Source organism: Artibeus jamaicensis, unplaced genomic scaffold (assembly GCF_021234435.1).
Source record: "Artibeus jamaicensis isolate MK-2021 breed Jamaican fruit bat unplaced genomic scaffold, CSHL_Jam_final contig_354, whole genome shotgun sequence".
Taxonomy (NCBI): domain Eukaryota; kingdom Metazoa; phylum Chordata; class Mammalia; order Chiroptera; family Phyllostomidae; genus Artibeus; species Artibeus jamaicensis.
The window spans coordinates 32,338,107-32,358,866 of NW_026521803.1; the positions used below are offsets into that span (position 1 = coordinate 32,338,107).

At 36.0% G+C, this 20,760-nt stretch overlaps 1 protein-coding gene across 1 annotated transcript in view; it reads left to right on the forward strand.

Annotated features, from left to right (window-relative positions):
* Positions 1-20,760, forward strand: part of DCC (DCC netrin 1 receptor) — a 687,608-nt gene that overhangs the window by 401,268 nt on the left and 265,580 nt on the right. The window contains exons 16-17 of the mRNA XM_053664328.1: positions 13,845-13,993; positions 15,572-15,710. Coding sequence (XP_053520303.1) covers positions 13,845-13,993; positions 15,572-15,710 — 288 coding nt within the window. The remainder of the gene's footprint in view (positions 1-13,844; positions 13,994-15,571; positions 15,711-20,760) is intronic.

Genomic DNA, 20,760 nt, shown 5'->3' on the forward strand with positions numbered 1-20,760 from the left:
TGGGAAGAGAAACATCAATCATTGCCTCCCATCTGAACCCTGACCTGGGATTATACCCACAATCTAGATATGTGCCCAGACCAGAGAGCAAATCCTCAGTCTTTTGGTTTGTTTACCAGATGGCACTGCAACCCACTGAGCCACTCAGCCAGAGCAAGACTTCAAATTCAATGAAAGGTTTCATTGTTTCCCCTGTCAATTCTTACAAGGCTTAGCTTCCCCGTAAAAATTAGTTTATATTTATCAAGCATTTACTTAGTGCCAGATGCCATTCATAAAATATTTGTTATTGATCTTCACTATAAACTCATGAGGTAGAGCTGGTATTAACCCCATTTTTAAGATGAGAAAACATAAAATCAAATTATAAGTACCTTGACCCCAGCCACACAGCCTGTGCGAGGGTTCTGGATTTGAACTGAGGGCCTCTGATTGTGGAGGCCACACTCCCACCTTCAGTCTCTGTCACCAAAGCTTTACTGGATGTCATTTGTTGGTGTCTCCTGTATCATCAGAGTAGCCCAGATCTCCGACTTGGAGAAGAGCATTCTGAATTTCTTCCTTGACATCTGGTCCCTCCCAGAAGAGCCAGTTTATCCAAGGCTATTCCTCAGTTTTTAAAGCCCAGAAGTAGATACACAACAAATTTTTCCTCCAAAGAGATGGCATGTTTTAAGGTCGGATCTTTTTTTGTTATTGTGTAGAAAAAACTACTCACTTGACTGTCTGAAAAAGACCACTGCTTCCTTTTCCTCTGATAAATGGCTGCAGAATTCCTTTATAAAAGCAGTCTATACATGTCGTTTACCACTTTGTTAAAACTACAAGCTTCCTATATTGATTCTCCCCACACTGACCATAATACAAGCCAGACCTGAGAAAGGTTGTTGGGATGAAGTTACATTATCACTATGGGCAACACTCCAGTTGCACATAAGCTGAAGAAACCTGCTCTCTGACACACATCCATTCAAAGAGAACCGATGTATTTGTGTGCAGAAATAGCGCAATCCTGAAGTGTATGCACGTGCCAAGTGTGAAGCAAGTGAGGGGCTGGTGCATGCTGAGACTCTTCCATAGGAATTGAACATAAATGTATGGTCAGAACTACAACAACAGAAGTAACTGTGGAAAATTTATGAGGAGGTTAAAAAGCTTAACATACCTGTTACTATGACAACGCATCCATGGAATGCTGTGTTGCCCATTTCTCTTTTACATCCATCATCTTCTCCTATCTTTCTAACAACCTTGAGAATCAAGAACCAGTACTCTTTCCTTCAGTTGTCTGATGAGGGAACCAAAATATGGAAAAGTTAAACTTGAGTTCAGGTAACTATAAAATTAACTACCACCTTACTTGGAACACTTTATTTTTTATACAACCTCATATAACCCTTATAATAGCCCTGTTCTGTAGATTATGAATCCAAGAAAAAATGATGCACAGAGTGTTTAAGCAATGTGGCCCAAGGAAACACTATTTTTAGAGGAGGGTTTTTTTTGTTTGTTTTGATTCACACACCATATTACCCTAAAAGTGGTAGAATATTACTTGATTTTTTATTATGCTAACAAAATAGAAAATAAATTTCATGCTTGTGAGTTTTTTCTTCAGTATGGCATTAATCATGCCATCATTAATTTACTTCACTTTGGATTTATTACTTGGACTTACAGACCTGATCATCCGAAGCTTTCCCCAAGTATATAGTGTTTTTTCTCTCCCTTAACTAACTTGTTAAGTTCTATTTCAGAAAGGCTAATGTCAAGGCCATCACCTATCAAACTCATTCACACCCATGCATCCTGACTCACCAGATTCTTCCTTTACACCTGAACTCTACTGTTCTTTCTTTTTCCATGAGTTAAACTGTATTTTTTAAATTGAAGTGTAATTGTTATATAACCCTATGTTAGTTCCAGGTATACAATATAATATTTCACTCTTTGTATACACTGGAAATTGATCCCCACAATCAGTCTAGTTACCATCTGTCACCGTGTGAAGTTAGAAATATTTATCCTGTGATGCGAACTTTTAAGATTAACTCTGTTTGAAACTTTTGAATATGCTATGCATTACATCTCCATGGCTGATCTATTTTGTAACTGAAAGTTTGTACCTCTTGATCCCTTCACTCATTTTGTCCAACCTCCAATCCCATTCCCCTCTGGCAGCCACCATTCTTCTACTTCTATCTATGAGCTCAGTTATACTTTGTTTGGTTTGGTTTGTTTTTTAGAATCCATATGTAAATGAAACCATGCAGTATTTGTCTTTCCTTGTCTGACTTACTTCACTTAGCATAATGCTCTTTAAATCCATCCATATTGTTGCAAATGTCAAGATTTCATTTTTATGGCTGAGTAGTACCCCATTGTGTATATGTGTATAGTATACATATAGGTATTTACATATATATGTGTATGTTTGTGTGCATATATATGTATACGTGTGTGTGCATATATATATATGTGTGTGTATATATATATATATATATATATATATAGTCAATCACATCTTCTTTATTCACTCATCCACTGATGGGCACTAAGGTTCTTCCCATAACTTGGCTATTGCTAATAATGCTGCCATGAACTTAGGAGTGCTCATAGCTTTTCAAATAATGTTTTCATTTTCTTCAGATGTGTACCAAGAGTAGAATGGCTGGATCAGGTGGTATCTTTATTTATAATTTTTGAGGAGCCTCCATATTGTTTTCCACAGTGACTGCACCAATTTACATTCTTACTAACAGTACACTGAGGTTCTCTTTTCTTCCCATCTTTACCAACACTTGTTATTTCTTTTCCTTGTAATAATAGCCATTTCCTTGTGATAATAGTGGTTCTGACTTCCATTTTCCTGATGATCAGTGACATTAAACATATTTCTATGTGCCTCTTGGCTCTGTGTTTGTCTTGCTCAGAAAAATGTCTATTCATATTCTCTGACCATTTTAATTTTTTAAATTGATTTTAATAAACTATTTATATATTTTAGATAGTAATATTTTGTCAGATATGTGATTTGCAAATATTTTCTCCCATTCTGTAGGTTGCTTTCTTATTTTGTTAGTGGTTTCCTTTGCTGTGCAGAATCTTTTTAGTTTGATATAGTTACACTTGTTTGTTTTTGCTTTAATTGCCTTTGCTTTTAGAGACAGATCCAAAAAAAATCAAGGCTAAGTTTAAGGAGCTTACCACTATGGTTTCTTCTAGAAGTGTTACGGTTTTAGGTTTTACTTTCAAGTCTTGAATTAATTTTGAGTTAGTTTTTTATATATGGTGTAAGATAATAGTCTAGTTTCATTCTTTTGCATGTGGCTATCCAGTTTTCCCAAAACCAATTTTTTAAAAGACTATCCTTTCCAGATTGCATTTTTCTTCCTGCTTTGTCATACATTAATTGACCATGTATGCGGGGCTTTATTTCAAGACTTTCTATTCTGTCCTGTTGATCTCTGTTTTTGTGCCAATACCATACTGTTTGCATACCATAAGTTAGTAATATAGTTTAAAATCAGAGTGTCTGATACATCTAGCTTTGTTCTTCTTTCTCAAGATTGCTTTTGTATTAGACCTCCAGGAAAGCAAATCTGCACATGAATCATTTAAGAGCACTATCTCTGTTCCACACAGCACTTTGGGTTTCCTGTACCTAAGCTTCTTTGGTTTTCAACATCAGACATTTGGGGAGCTCATCTCTTTACTGCAGGTCTCAAGAGTTGTGGATACTGATCTGGTACATGAGCCCCCTGCCCCTTAATGGGAAGCTTCAGGTTTATGAGATCCCTTCTGATTATAGGTTTTTGTGTTGGGGTGAGGTTTTGGCAAGCCCACATCACTTCCTCTTCTTCTTTTTTTAAATTTAATTTATATCTGTTTTTTATTTTTCAATTGTAGTTTACATTCAGTATTATTCTGTATTAGTTTTAGGTGTGCAGCATAGTAAACAAGTACATACTTTCCAGAGTGGCCCCCAAACATAATTGTTACAGTATTACTGACTATCTTCCTCTTCTATCTGCCTGTATTATCTTATTTTTTTTTCATGAAGGAGCTGTTTAGCTAGGTTTCAGGTCTTTTCCAGAGGCAACTGGCCCATATGTAGCTGTAGGTCTGGTGTGTCCATAGGAGCAGGTGAGTTCAAGTTCAAGATCTTAGTGTGCCCCCATTTATCAATGCAATTCTAATTGTCTTTCAAGAAAATTCTTTTTTTGATATGTATATTTATTTTTTATTGTTGTTCAATTAGAGTGACCCCTCCCCTTACTCTCCCCCTCCCCTCCCACCTTCAATCCTTCCCCCTCTGTTGTCTTTGTCCGTGGGTGCTTTACACATATTCCTTGATGACCCTTCCTCTTCTTCCCCCCATTATTCCCCTCCCCTGTAGTTACCATCAGTTTATTCTTTATTTCCATGTCTCTATTCATATTTTGCTTGCTGGTTTGTTTTATTGATTAGGTTCTACTCTAGGTGAGATCATATGGTATTTGTCCTTCACTACCTGGCTTGTTTCACTTAGTATAAAGCTCACCAGTTCCATCCATGCTGTCGTGAAGGGTAAGAGCTCCTTCTTTCTTTCTGCTGCATGGTATTCCATTGTGTAAATGTACCACATTTTTTGATCCATTCATTTACTGATGGGCACTTACGTTGCTTCCAGCACTTGGCTAGTGTAAACTGTGCTGCTATGGACATTGGGGTCCATAGAATCTTTTGAATTGGTGTTTCAGGATTCTTAGGGCATCATCCCAGCAGTGGAATTACTGAGTCAAAAAGCAGTTCCATTTTTGGTATGTTGAGGAAATTCCATACTGTTTTCCACAGCAGCTGCACCAGCCTACATTCCCACCAACATTGCACTAGAGTTCCCTTTACTTCACAACCTCACCAGCACTTATTTGTTCATTTCTTTATCTTTGTAACGGCCATTCTGACAGGTGTGAAGTGATATCTCATTATGGATTTAATTTGCATCTCTCTGCTGGCTAGTGATGCTGAGCTTCTTGACCAAAGTCTCACATAATTGTCCCTGCCTACTATATTCTTCATAAATAGATCTATACTTGGAATTTTTAAATACTTTATATCTGCCAAGTTAGATGTTAGTCTTGGTCATATATGGTCTGTTGTTTATATCTAGGTGCTTCCTGTGTGTGTGTTTTCTCTGTCCTCAATTTCTTGAAAATTTCAATCATAATAAAATATTTCACAGTACTGGGGACAGTATTATATGCAAAACATATAAAATTATAATTATTCTTTAAAATTAGCTAGTACTTTTATCTAAATTTCTTAATCTCAGTGGAAAGTAACTGAATCCAAGGTATCATGGGGGAAAATTTAAGAGGAAAAAAGAGGTCAGTTTCATTAGATTTATGTGACATCAAACTGCCTTTAGTAATATGGAAACTTAAGCACATTTGGCTGAAACTTTAAGTTTTTAGCTCCTATGTTTGATACAGCTTAGGCAATATTTCTAGATCGTAAAAACAACTGCTTTTGACATTACTTAGAAATCTCCAGTTTAAATGGTTTGAGAACACAATAATGCAGTCAGAAATGTACATTATCCACTATATTTTATATATCTAGGCAATGCCTGTGTGTTCTAAAGTGCAGTTAAAAAAAACTCTACGTACTTCACCAAGGCTATTACTACTTGGCTGTGTTAGTGAAAAACCTGAAATAACTTACAGAAAAGCCCTTATTTTGAGGTCAATTTCTATAATTGCTTTCATTATCAAACTGCTTTGAATTCTAGGATAAATCACAGGAAGACTACTTTCAATACTACTTCTTAAGAAATAATTGTTAAAATTTTTCCTACTGTACTGTAAGAAAATATCCATCACTTATGTATTAGCATATATGTAGATAGATGCATGTATATATAAATAATATATCAGTCAAGTCATATGCATTACACACATTTTATATGTGTGTGTATATAGATGTATCTATATCTATACACAGTTGTGCATGTTTTGAGTTAGCAGATAGTATCTATTAAAATCCAAACTAAAATGATCAGGCAATAACTGCTTCCTCCCATCAAATCTTGTCATATTTATGTGATTTTGTAACAGGAACTATAACTCTTAGTTTGTGCTTCTTCTTACCAAATTACTGTCATGTCTTCTAACAATGTATAGTTCAGTCAAAAGGGGGTTTCATTATGTTAATAATTACATTGCCTACAGGCTTTTGATGTTTCATTTCCCCATACAGAATAGAAAAAGATTTCATAAAATTACCATTAACGCTGTTAACTACAGGAGGAAAAGAATCAAAGAGGTAATCAAAGAATGCACTTTATTATCAATAAATGCAAATAGTGTAGGAAATGGCTTGCATTTGAAACACATTCAGTGAGATCATTGGCAATGGATGTTGTTGCTTAAATAAGAAAGCTTCATGGTATAAATCTATTTGGATCACTACAAATAATTACTTACATCTCTTGCTATCCACTTTTTTAAGATGAGCTTAAAAATCTTTTTTCTTTTAATTAACAAGTGAAGAAGGAGGTGAAATCATCCTCAGAAATCTGGTCTGAATTGAGGACATATAAATTCTAAGTCATTATTTGAATGCTACCACACGAGATATATATTTTTAAGTGCACTGATACTAAAGGAGGTCTTAAAACAAAGGATTTGGTGACTGTGAAATCGATGATTTGGGAACAAGAGGATACATTGTACTGCACAGTCATTTAGAAAAGACTTTAAATATTCAAATGTTCAACTACATGTTCTGACACTAACATTTGTCTTCATCTCAGACTTCCAGCTGAGAAGCGTCAGTATAATGGTGAAAAGACATCAGCCTTGTTCACTATTATGAAGACGGTGGCATATCTTGATTCTTAAGCTTTTTCTATGAAAATCTTATACTCACATTCTTATTTTGAAGGAATTATTTAAACTCACAAGATATTTTTAGAACCATATATCTGATAAAACACAATTTATGTTTTAGTCTGATTCATACAAATGCAAAATTACATACAGTAAAGTTAGGAAGGTAGATGGGTAGAGATATACATTAGAAGAGAAACAGACCAAGAAAAAGGAAGAAAAATGGGTAACAATTAATATATGCTAAGTGACTTCTTAATAATCAAAAGCCTTCACAACCTAAAATATTTGGTGAATTTAATCACATAAATTCAAATGTCTTTGAATTACCCATGATTTAGAAAATGAAATATTAAAATCTATTCATGCACATGTTTTAGCTTTTAAAAATAGCATTTTATTAAAATTTGAAAATGTCTCTCTAAAGTGAAATTGTTACTATATTTTCTATCACAAAGTGATTAACAATCACTACAAATGATTTAATAATAATCAGCATGTTTTAAAACCAAAAGAAACCAGAGATATTATCTAATCCTTTGGGAGCTAACACTTAAAGGATCATAGACTCCAATGATGGAAACTATGGACACTATCCCTCAAAAAATACAAATATTACATTCTTGGAAATATTTTTACAGTTTTAGGAGGCCACGGATTCCTTGATACCAATGACTGGTTCCTATTATAAGTAGAATAAGGAAAAAAACACACTTTTTTACTCTTACTTTAATCAATTATAGATCATTAAACTGTAATATTCTCTCACACACACACATCTTGTTTCAATCTGATTATATGTGATAAGTCATGCTTTATTAAAAATTCAACTAACTTTTATATGCCATTTTTGGGATTAATATGCAATAAGATCTCATTATAAAGTACTCTGATATATTATAAATTTATATATAGTCAGAAATGACTGTTCCCCTTGCAGGTAGTGACACATAATACATCTCATTGACTTCAACATAACTATTTAATTTGTTCTTAGGTATAGGTGTTTTAATGAATTTCAACTGAGAGGCAATGTTGAAATTTGAAAAGGTAGTTGGCTGGGCTGACATTGATTGATGAGTTACTTGCATGGATTATGTATCTTCTCTGAAATCTTTCCATTCTTTGAAGAAATAGGTAACTTTGAATAGCGATGGAAAGAAATTAGATGCAGTGTGCCACAAAATTATTGTCCAATGGAAGGGATCAGCGAGGGATTATTAATGGCATCTTGGCAATGATGAGTAGTTAAGCCCATTAAGTTTCCTGAGTGACATACTAAAATGTAATGAAATGGAAGGTAGAAACCGTTAACTGTATTGATTTCACATCTAATTTCCACTGTTGAACATTTTTGTGTCTCCTTTTTTTCACTCTCTCTTTCTACTATGAATATAATAAATCAGATGTAAATCTATGTAAGTTACTCTTCAATATACTTTATGGATATGGAACTGAATAAATACATAACTGTGTACATGTACATATACATATATAAACATATCCCCACCATTAACATAAAATGCAATATATTATCTACAGACCTATGTTAGAGCTGTAAATCAAAGGGAAAATATTAGGGCATTTATGAGTTTGAATTTACAGCATGTTGTGAAGAAGCGTAAACATTTCATAGCTTATGTGAAAAAGAGTACGGGCACTTGCCAGGGAGGTTGTAGTGAAGACTATTTCACGTGCAGACAGTATTTTGGTCTGGATAAAATAAATAATTCCATACATGATAAATATATGATTTGATAATTCTTTGATGTCTTAATGTTTATATTTACTTGGGACAGTGTAGGCTGATAGTATTTTCATTTTAATACCTGAGGATATTAAAGAAAATCTACTAATCCAATCAGATCATGAAATAAATTATATTTTATAATAAAACATCAAAGTAGGAAATAATTTAGTCCCAAAGGACAGTCTTTCCACAGAAAAAGATCATTGGAACCTTTAAAGTGGCAAATACAATGTTATCATATGTCTGGAAATTAGTGAAAACTCATAGATTTGTTTGTGAATACTTAACCTGAATGTTCCTTTTTAATTCAGGTGTCTATATTGTCTGCTTGAAATTCTTCCAGAAACCCAGGCACACATTTTTTCCCTGATAGTGTCTAATGACCACGAGGAAGGGAAAATAATTCAGCAGGTGAGCGATGGTCAGAGTAGACCATCATACTACCAGTGTGAACTGAATCCCAATTATGGTTCACACTGCCTGGTGTTCTCCCATCAGTGACTAAGCTTCAGGTGCTCGTAAAAACTTTACCCTGTAGGCAAAGTGCACACAGGCTCACATGCACAGGACAAACATGGACAAGCATACCAACTTCAGTTCTCATCAGGTGTCTCAGGGAAACATGATTTTCTGATCACTGGTAGTGACAATGCTGAATTAATGACCTCAAATGAGTTAGACTGCATAGTATATTTTAGCCTTGTGATTTATAGTAACATTTGCTAATTGTACGTAAAGTCATTCATTTGACACACATTTATTAAACACTGTCTGTGTACCTAGCATTGTGAATATCCCTGTGGAGAAAACAATTGCTCTTGTTATTTGGGAAAGTAAGTAGAGGGTTCTGATCATTTTCTGGACCAAGAGCCAGGACCCTAAGCAGCCATGGCTGGGCTCCACGGGAGAGGAGAGTGGCCTAGTGCGTGTCCTTGTGGGGCTGCTGTCTTGAGCTGCAGATGTTCCTGGGGTCTGTTCTTCCCACACACATGATGGAAGTGGCTGTGAGAATGGCATGTCTGATTCCCATGTGCTTGGCAAGTCACAGTTGGGTGGGCTCTGCACCCCCTGCTTCTGCCACTCCAGGCAGTCCTTTCAGCCTGTTCTTCCAGATTTTCAGGTCACTTGTTCTTCACATTGAAAACAATCTGAATTGTTTTCCATTACCCTCTTGTGCTCCAGTGGAACAAAGGAGCAGAAACTCCCAGAACATCGCCCCCTCCTCTTTCCCATATACTCACTCCTCTCCTAGTCCTCCTGGGAACATGTCTGCCCCGGGCCACCTTCATTGAATGTGTTACATGGCTGTGATGGCCTTGGAGTGTGGCCATTTTAAAACCTTAGTATTTACTCCCAGAATGAGCCATGGTAATAGGAAGGGGTGCTCTTTCATTTTAGCTGTGGGATGGTAATAAGGAACACATTCACCTGCAGAGATCATGGTCAAAAATTACAGTGCAGGTCACATGTGTCACACACCCTTATGAAACATGTGTTATAGCCAAACTGATGGCTTAAACATTATGGCTTAACATGAGTCATGTGCAGATGCACAGCTAGTCGTGACCTTGGACCCATGCACCTGATATATGTAATAATATTTAAGAAAAGTTTGTATGTCTCAGATCAGCCATGACCTCTGAAGGATTAATACTTTACCCATCATGGGGTTGCACAGACATGCTCTCTGAACTTTCAAAATCCTGCACACTTCCACATGCAACATGTTCTGTAAGCAGTTCATGTAGTCTCAATTCTCCTGCTGCTGCTTTTGTCATCTACCTTCCTTAGAAGAATAGTAGACTTCAAATCAGAAACGTTCCCCCATGAACTGTTTGCATTGTCTTTGTGGATGTATAAGTAATTACAGAAGCATGCAAATTGGCATTTTTATCATTGTTCTTTAAAATGTGGTACTTTGAAAATCCAGTTGAACCATATCAGTGGGCAAGTTTTTAATTTGCTTTGTCTACCCCCCCCCCCACCAAGGAGCAACATGTCTCCATTGTAATACAGTTCTAATTGTATCACTATAAGCTTTCACATAGGCAAGACTCCCTGTGGTTCAATATTGTCTACTTAAGGCCCCTTCATGGAATATGGGGTTTTCCATGGAAAAATTATCCCTTCCTGGAAGAATACCAAGGTGGGGTGCCCTCATAAAGTGTCTTTCTATATGCAACTGTTTGGAAGACAAAAGTCTTCTTTATTCCTGTGGAATAAAGAACATATACAAGAAGAATGGGTAATGCAATAGGAACCCTGTAGAGGTGGTTTGAAATAGGAGGCATTTCTATAGGGTCATGAGAAATGTGTATATGTATCTGTATATTTGAGTATATGTATGCATGTATGCATTTGTGTATGTATGTGTATACACAGTCATGTGTTCCTTGTTCACAGAAAGGATCGAGAAGCAAAAACACCCAGATCCTTGTCTTGAATACCATTTCGTCAGACGGGAACCAGAAATCTTTGGAGAAATGTTTGATTTCAGCTCTGGGGCAGGATCAAGATGAGCCTGGAACATAGTATGCCAAAGAGAAAGGAATTATTCCAGTAAATGATGGGGTATTTTCCCTCTGGCCAAATCTGGGATAAACGGAATGTCCAAATAACTAAGGACAATAATAAATTGAAGATCATAAGAAAGTAGGAAACCATCTCCCCATACCAACGATACATACATTAATAGGAAAAGGCATGGGGTCTTGCTTATAATAGAATGCTGAGTGCCAAGTGGCTAATGCAGAAGTACTTGAATGAAAAATAATCACCTTTTATAACAACCCTGGTAAAAATTGATTCCATCAAAACCATTAACAGATGCTGACTCTAAGGAAAGTTGGTAAAGAGCATGACATTGACATGGTCCTAATGTAGTATCTCCCCACAGATTGATTATTAGCTGTAAGTGGTGGAGCAGGGGGAGCAGTTAAGTCTACAGCGGAGAAATCTGACAGCACCTTGGCCAGGTACTCAACATTAACCTATGGGTGACTGACAGAGGTCTGGTGCCCCACTCTGGAGGTGATACCCCAAGAAGGGCAGACGCCACTGACATTTCATTTATGGCTGGAACGTATAACCTAAATTCAACATGAAGAAACAAAAACAAACCCCAAATGAGGAACATGCTATTAATAAAAACAAGGCTATCTTCTTCAAGATTATGAATGGCTTCAAAGAAAGAATGGCTTTGGAACTGCTTCAGCTTAAAGCAGACTAAAGAGACAGGGCGACAAAGTGTAAACCTGACCCTAGACTGGATCTTAATAAGGAGGGGAAATGCTACATATATGACATCATTGAGTCCACTGACACAATTGCAACGCAGCTGAAGATTCAATAGAAATACTGTTTTAATATGAAATGTGCCAAAGATAATAACTAAGTTATTTATGTACATATGGGTTCTTAAAAAATATGCACTAAATTGTACAGGAGTAAAAAGCTATGGTATGTATAACAATCTGAATATAGAGAGATATAGATATAGATTCTCTTTATCAAGAGATAATAGGTATTCTCTCAATATATATTTATATAGTGCATTTATCACTATATATGGATTATAGATTTACTATAAATTTATATATAGTGAGTGATAATGCAACCTGCATGTATACATATGTATATATACATATATATATAGACAGAGAAAGACTATATGTATAGAGAGATAGATTATGATAAAATACATAGAGCAAAGTTTTAACAATGAGTAAATCAGCATAAAGGGAACATGGGTGTTTGTACTATTCTCATTCTTAAATTTGTCTGTAGGTTTTAAATGATTTCCAGATAAGTTTTTAAGAAACCATTAACAGTTATTCGTTAAGGTGAAAAGAATGCAGTTGTCAACAAGGGTTCTCAAGATTTGGCAACTGGTGGGAAAATTTATGAAAATGACATAAAATATGTGTTTCTGACATGACTATATTTATTTTTCCCAAATGAATGTGTGAGCAGTAATGCCTTAAGGTTGCTGGGTATCATGGAACACATTCTGAAAAATAATTCAGAGACATAGGCCCAATGCTAATAGAAGAAATGTATCTTCAGATATGCCAGCTAGGTTTTTATGTGCTATTTTGCTATGAAAGTTCAAACTCACAGAATTGTAATACAGGCCTTTAACGTATAGCTGTCCAAAGCTGGGTGGTATCGAAGACTGAATTCACAAAATGTCTAAGTTATTGCTGTATACTCACAATGTTGAGACTACTTATTTATTTTAGATTATAATAAAGAACATGGCTATCCCATTTACAGATAATATAGTTACATTTAGTTATATTTGCAAAAATGAAAAATTATGTGTAAGCATAAAATTTGCAAATCTGGAATCTGAAGGATTCTCTTATCTCCTTTTGTACCTGGACCTGATCTTCTGCAAGCCTGTGTATAGTCTTTAATAATTTCATTTGGTCTGAATATCATGTGTTTTGCTGAAAATATGTGATTTGACAGCAGGGTGCTACCACTGACCCTCCTAGGGTGTTACCTAAAACACTGTCTGTGTACCAGGTACCTCTCTAAAATCTGAAAAGTCCTGGATCTCAAAACACAGCTGGACATAAGTGTCTTGGTTAAGTGATGATAGACTTGTGCTATCCAATTACTTTAATGAGGATGTTACTTATCCTTGATTATGTTAAGTAATAGTTATGAGAGAAGATGGAATACTAGAAAGCAAAATTGAAAATTAAATCCTGAAATTAACTTAAAGGACCCAGGATCAGGCAAGACTTTAAAATGCTGACTTGAAGACAGTAAATGTGGTAAATTATCCATAGCTGTGCTGCCTATTTGAATTATAAGTAGAATCATAATGTACAAGTATTCTCATTGTATTTTCCCTTTTCCCTCTGCAGCTATTAGCCATACACAGGCAAAGGCATACTGACATAGTGGAAACTTTTCCACAATTAGAATTTAGATTACGAATCCTATCTTTTTCTGCTCCTTGACCAGTTTTGTCAACTGTAAAATGAAATAAGAAATTCGGATGAATATAAGTCCTCTTCTGAATTTTAAAATGAGAAATAACTCTAAAATTGCATTACTTGATATTTATATTTTATAGTTTAATATTCTTATTTCATATGGTTTTTAAAATATGACATGCTGCTGTAATTTCCTCGGACTGTAAGAGATGTAATTCTGATTGTCTCGAGAAAGAGAACCACCTTATACTAATCGATTTCTCTTGTACACAGTGCAAGTCCCAGGCCCAGTAGAAAACCTGCAAGCTGTATCTACCTCACCTACCTCAATTCTTATTACCTGGGAACCCCCTGCCTATGCAAATGGTCCAGTTCAAGGTTACAGATTGTTCTGCACTGAGGTGTCCACGGGGAAGGAACAGGTAGGCCAGGGAACGGGCCCCGCCCACCGCCACCTGTTGGATGATCTAAGGCTAGAAAAATGAGACGTGTGAGCTCCTGATGTCTAGTCCAGTGTCCAGCACTGTATTGGATGGCTGATCAGTTTTCAAGTGCCTGTTACTGGAAATGCTGAGCAATTTAATTTAATTCTGGTGGTAAGAAAGGCACTTGGATAATTAAATGAATCAATAGGGTGGATAGGGATGTTTCATGCAAGTATATAGGTGCCTGAGCCAATATAACCACATTCGTGTTAACCCGTCTGGTCCCGGAAAACATTTGCATTTTCAGTCCTTATCCTAAGGGAGGATTTATCTTGTAGTCAATGGCCTCACCCAAATTGCTATTTTTATTTTTATGTAATTATGGCATTTCTGTCTTCTCACCACCATCAGACTGTCATATATCACTTTTCATTTTTTTTAGCCTACTCTTCCCCCCTCTTACATTTTTTTTCTAATAGGCAGGTAGCACAGACACCTGAAAATAGGCCAATTCTATTGTAAGTAAGAGTGAATGACTCTTTACGGTGAAATGGGAAGCTCAGCAGTTCTCTTTTGTGATGTACATATGACTATTGAGATGTTTACTTCCAGAATCTCAAGTTCACGTGCAAAGAGATGTAAAGGCAGGTGTGCACTTAAATGGGAAAGAAAGAGAGGTGACCTTGGGACAGCCGGGTCCTTAGGTTTGTGGTGAAGTTTGCTAAGCACAGTGCAGCCTCTGTGCTCCCACACAAACTGCATGGTAGAGTGTTTTTTTTTTTTAATGTTTTGCACCAGTGCTATTCAGAACCAGTTCTAAGTCCCAAGTCATATTGTAAAATAAGAATGTGTAAGAGTTCCTCCTATGTTCTATGTTCATTCCATTTTTGCTTGCTACTTAGCTCTTATTTTCCTCTTTCTGTTCTACCCACTTTTCTGCATATTTTAGCTCTCCGATAATGCATGTCACCAATCCAAATAAATTCCAACATGGTGTTCCCCGAGGTACATGTGAGGGAGAGCATCATTGTGAGGAGCTAATTCAGGGGCCTTCTGGAGTAAACTGGCTCTGATTTCTCTGTGACCTTGACCTCCAGCACCTCATTTCTGCTGCTGTGAAGTGCTAGGAACAGTTCCAAACCTACCTCATAGCATTTTGACAGATAAAAATCGTGGCAAACTCAGACAGTTTCAAGAAATGTGGGTATATTTCAGCTAGGAGAGAAAGAAATCTGTTGTTTTGTGGAAAACCATTCCATTGCAGGAGCAGGAGCTGGTCTCTGTCCCCAGGGGTTTACAAGCCAACTACTCAGTGTATTGGCTGGTGTTAAACAAATTGGAACTTAATGACTGTGAACGTAGCATGGTGCTGTTTTAACTGGGAGTCTACAGAGAGGTTTGAGCTTTACTTGGGGTGTGTGTGTCCCAAGAAGGTTTTACAATGACTTGTTTTAAGGCTGAAGTGTAGTTTTGTGAGTAAGAGTCTAATATCCAATTTACTGACTGAACAGAATGGCTGCGACTTCTGCTTTAATGTGCCTCCTGAATCACAGTCTTGGCATTTTATGTCTCCAGAATATAGAGGTTGATGGACTATCTTATAAGCTGGAAGGCCTGAAAAAATTCACGGAGTATACTCTTCGATTCCTAGCTTATAATCGCTATGGGCCAGGAGTTTCTACGGACGACGTGATGGTGGTTACTCTTTCTGATGGTAAGTGACAGACAGGCACTAATGCTTGACTCTTGTATTTATTGTGGTAATCAAATAATATTTTGTGTATGTTGTAGATTCATTTTAAGGTTTCCTCACTAAAACTGTATGAAATATATTTGCATAAAAAAGGAATTTGGCTAATTCACTCAAACTTTTACAGTCGCATTTGTATTTTCCTGAGCCAGAATGTTTTCATAGGTGATCTTTAAGGTGTGATGACTAGCTAAGAGCTCGAAATAATTGTTTGTATTTTTCTTTGTTTCCATCAATACAAACACATTTGCACATGTATCTGTACTGAATACATTGGTGTGTTTCTTTCATGTCCCATTTTTTAAAAAGGAAGATGTTTAAACATTTAAGTAATGGACAGTTCTACATATACATCGTAGTTTGAAAGTGTGTATTAAGAATTCAGGCCAAATAGTTCAGCACTGAAAGTATTACAACTGAATAGAAAAACATATACATTTAATTGTCCCATGCCTAACAAGTGAAAGATTACACATACTTTCTTTAATGTTGCTAAAGAAAGGAAGATGTCTTAATGAAGATGGAGTTGACCAAGCAATAGCAGAGGAAATTAGAAATCCAAGAAATGGATGAGAATGAAATGTTGGGAAGTTTACTGAAAAGTCAAAGTACAGCAGAATACATGATGTGGGGCCAGTGAAAACCCAGGCAGGTGTAAAAAGGCAAGGATGTGACCTCCATAAATATTCAAAAGGTGACAAACTATTTCTTTTCGGCACTGCTTTCTGTGTTGGTGTGTGTACTTCCATACATTATTAATATTTGAGTTTCAAAAAGAAATGACTTTAGCTTTTGATTCCTTGACCAATCTAGCATTCTGTATTCTGCGAAAGAGTCTGGGCAGACATTTCACATGATATTAATGGAATGAGGAAGGGCATCTGTGTTCTTAAGGGCAGTGCAAAAAAGACACATGGGTAGCACACATTTGCAATTTCAACTTTAAAAAATGTTTTATGTGTGATAACTCCTCAGTGTCAATTTTAATGTGATTCTTATGTCCATCCAACTGATTCTTTTATTGAAGAGAGAACAGAATATTTATTGGCAGAATAAATTACTTTACAACTTATAATTATAAAAATAAAAGGAAAACAAATGAGAATGAATATTTTACATAATTTATGTAGATTTAATTCACACTCTGAACTGTAATACTGTGTCCTGTTCTCCACTTAGATTTTAAATGTCGTAAGTGAGAAAGAGAGATTATTGCTTATTACTCCAAGAATTATCATCTAGGAATGTAGTATCATTTAAGAGTTAGAAAATGCCTGTCACTACATTAAAGGATTTCCACGATCCTCACCCAACAAGCACCGTTGTGCGAGGAACCCCAGCTTCTCTGTATCAGAGGCATTTGAGAGGGAAAAGAAGAACTTCTCTTGAAATGGGCTGCTTCGTCAGGTCTGTGTTCATCTTTATAATCAACTCATCTCTTTTAATTTCCAACAAAATTCTTCACTCTTGTCTTCAGTTCCTTTTTCATCCAGTCCCTTATCCACTTCAGTCTGATGCCTTCTCCTCTCTACTACAGCTGTTCATGCTCAGGTAACATATATAGATATGCATTTAATCACATTTTATAGTCGCCCATTTCACAGTTACAGTCAAGCCCTTTCTCCTTGACTTTCTGGATATTATAACAAGGAGATGTGAAAGCTGAATGGGATAATCCATGTAAGCACCTAAAGCAGGAACATGACATTTATATAAGTATTTAGTAAATGTAATCTATGCTTTTCTCATTATACTGTATGCTCCTCACATGAGGGATGATGTTATAGTCACATCTATACTCCCCTTAAGTCACTAAATAGTTATTGAATGAACCACACAACTCAGCCAAACATGTACAAATGTCTGTGTGTATAAGCATATCTTCAGGACTTCCCATTTGTGTGGCTCATTTAACATATGTTTATGTCTACATACATGTGTTTTATAAAGATAATCATATCTTTTATCAGGTCAGAGGAATTCTTACCATAAAAAAATTATATTGTGGACATAGAAAAGTCAAATAAAAACAAAAGGCAGCCATGACTGGTGTAGCTCAGTGAATTGAGCACAGGCCTGCGAACCAAAGTGTTGCTGTTTCAATTCCCAGTCAGGGCATATGCCTGGGTTGCTGGTCAGGTCTTTAGCAGGGAGAAGCACAAGAGGAAACCAAACATTGATGTTTCTCTCCCTCTCTTTCTCCTTCGCTTCCCCTCTCTCTAAATAAATATATAAAATCTATAAAAACAAAAGCAAGTACTATTTTCTAAATTAATTAGCCCCGTGTACCCTGTTACCTAAGATACTGTTATCTAAGATACTTATAAACACTTTTATCTTGATGAGCCATCATCATTAAGTTAGCTCTCCTTTACTTATTTTTCTGGAAAGTAACTTTGGGTTTGTTGTTATTGTTGTTGTTCAAATTCCTCTGCACAGTGTATCATTGGTTTCCAGTGATCCACTTGTTCAATCCATTTGGGATTATAAAGCATCAGTCTAGGCAGCCTCACATATAATGTAGAATGGAACTGGTTTTCTCCAGTTTGTTCCAAAACACTGTCTGTTGTGCGTTGACATGGTTATGTCATTGACAGATTTGACAAATTAAGAAATACTTATTTGTGCCTTTGCCAGCTTTCCCTGTGTCCAAAAACAGTGGGGCTAAATTTCATAGGCAAACTTAACTTATAGGAATATGCTTCTTACTGTTATCACTGATATTTATTGAGTACTTATTGGTGGAAGGCCCTGCCCTACGCACTTTTATTTTTAACCTCTTATTCTCACAATACTATATTTTACTCAACTTTATAGATGACAAAGCTAAGACAGAGATCACAAAAACTAGTAACCAACAGACCCAGGTCAATAAACTAGTAAGTAAAGAGACAGGATTCAATATGGAAGTATAATGAAGTAGTTTCTCTTACTCTATAAAAATGTCTCATATTAATTCACCAATAAATAAGGCTTCTAAACACATATGAATTATTACAGTTTATAAACTATGAGTACAGGACAGCACACACTTGCTAAGGGGAGGAATCCAAGTGACTTTGTGTGTGGAGATTCATTTACAAGTGCGGGAACTTGATCTACTCTACAGAACGACTCACCACCATGGGCTTCGCCATGTTCCACCATATAGAGAGGAATTGCCAGATCAAACACTTCTGATTGGATTTAATGAACCTGTTGTAAATGATAAATTGCTTAACATTTTGGAGAGAAAAGCAATGAACCAAATCCTTCCCTTCTGCCTCATGAGACAAGGAAACATTGTCAAATAAAGAAATAAAAAAAGAACCCAAATAAATGGCTTCACTTACTTCTCCCAAACATCTAATCCTATGTGTTGTTATCTATTTATCCGTAAATCCTGTGGGAATTGAGAGTGAGAAGCAGGGAGTAGCAGTTGATAACAAAAATTACTAGAAAAAATGCTTTACTTTCTTTCATAAGTAAGACAAGAGTAGCCAGTGTTGTATCAATGGAACAAAAGAGATTTATATTGCCAAAAATAGACAAAGTACCTCAACACCATTGTTAAAAGCCCACCTTTGGGACGTTATGCCTTTCAACTCCCAATATATAAAATAATCTTGACACTTATCAAATTGTGGTAGTTACAAAAAGAGGTCCACATGTGTACCCTTTCTTTTATATATCCTTGGCTTTCTGGAAATGCCACTTATAAACTTACATCAAAATGACATTCGAGGGTTACATATCTACCAGCATAGTACCTGGAACAAAATTTGTGGTAAATTAAACTTTTCCTTCCTCCAAAATTCAATCACCTATCATTAATCAAGCTAGTGTTACTGAAATTATATTTTGACACTATTTAATTGTACAAAAGGGGATAGTGTATGATTAGTAAAGTATATGCCATGTCAATATTACCATGTCATGTGAAATATAAACTGGAAAGATTTTCTCATGTTTAAGAAGTTATCCGTTATCACGGAATATTCAGACATTGTTTCCAAACTTTCAACAAATTATATGTTTCAGAAATTTGTAAGAATGTATGATGTAGAGGACAGCATTATTTTTCCATTGGTACTTATTTTAATGTTCAGTTCTTTACAGAATGATCTAAATTCTTCCTCCTTGTAAATGATCCCACACATCATGGTTACTTCCAGCCTTTCTAACCTTTCTTTTTAAGAGAGTGGTTGCAGGGATCATCTTGTTAAGGCTTCCACATTCTCCTTTTTCCTGGATACTGGACCAGGGTGGCCAGGGGTCCCTGAAGGTAGTTTAGGCAGGTCCTGTTTTACTAGCACAGCATTTGTACAACTGAGATGTGGGAGAGGCCTTCTGATTATTTAAACTTTAGAGAAAATTAATATCTTAACATTGTAATAAAAACATAAATTGAATATAACATATAAATAATAAAAATTTAAAGAGGTCTTTTGGGGGAAACTGATATAGGTTAATAAAAACGTATTTTAAGAACTCCACAAGGAAAGGATATCCAAATGGCACTGAACATGGGAAAAGATGCTCAACATCACTAGTCCTCAGGGAAACAAAGATAAAAACAAATTTCACTTACATGTGGCGTATAAAGCTGAAAGCAACAAATGAACAAACAAGAAAAACAAAACTCATAGACACAGACAACAGTATAGTGGTCACTAGACAGAAGGGGTTCGGGTAGTAAAGAGCAAAGTCAAATTTATGGTGGCAGAAGATTTGACTTTGGGTCGTGGACACACAATGCGATACACAGATGATGTATCATAGAATTGTATAGTTGAAACCTGTGTAATCCTGTGAACTAAAGTCACCCCAATAAATTTAATTTAAAATTTTCTTAAAAACAACGATATACCTACCACATGACTCAAATGTAAAAAATTTGAAAATACCCCATGTGGGTAAAATATGGAGCACCTAGATAGAACTGTGCTGCCTTCTTAGTGGGAGTGTAAGTTGGCACGACAAGTTCAGTAAACTTTATAACTATTAAAACTTAGTGTGTCGGCCCCATAGGGTT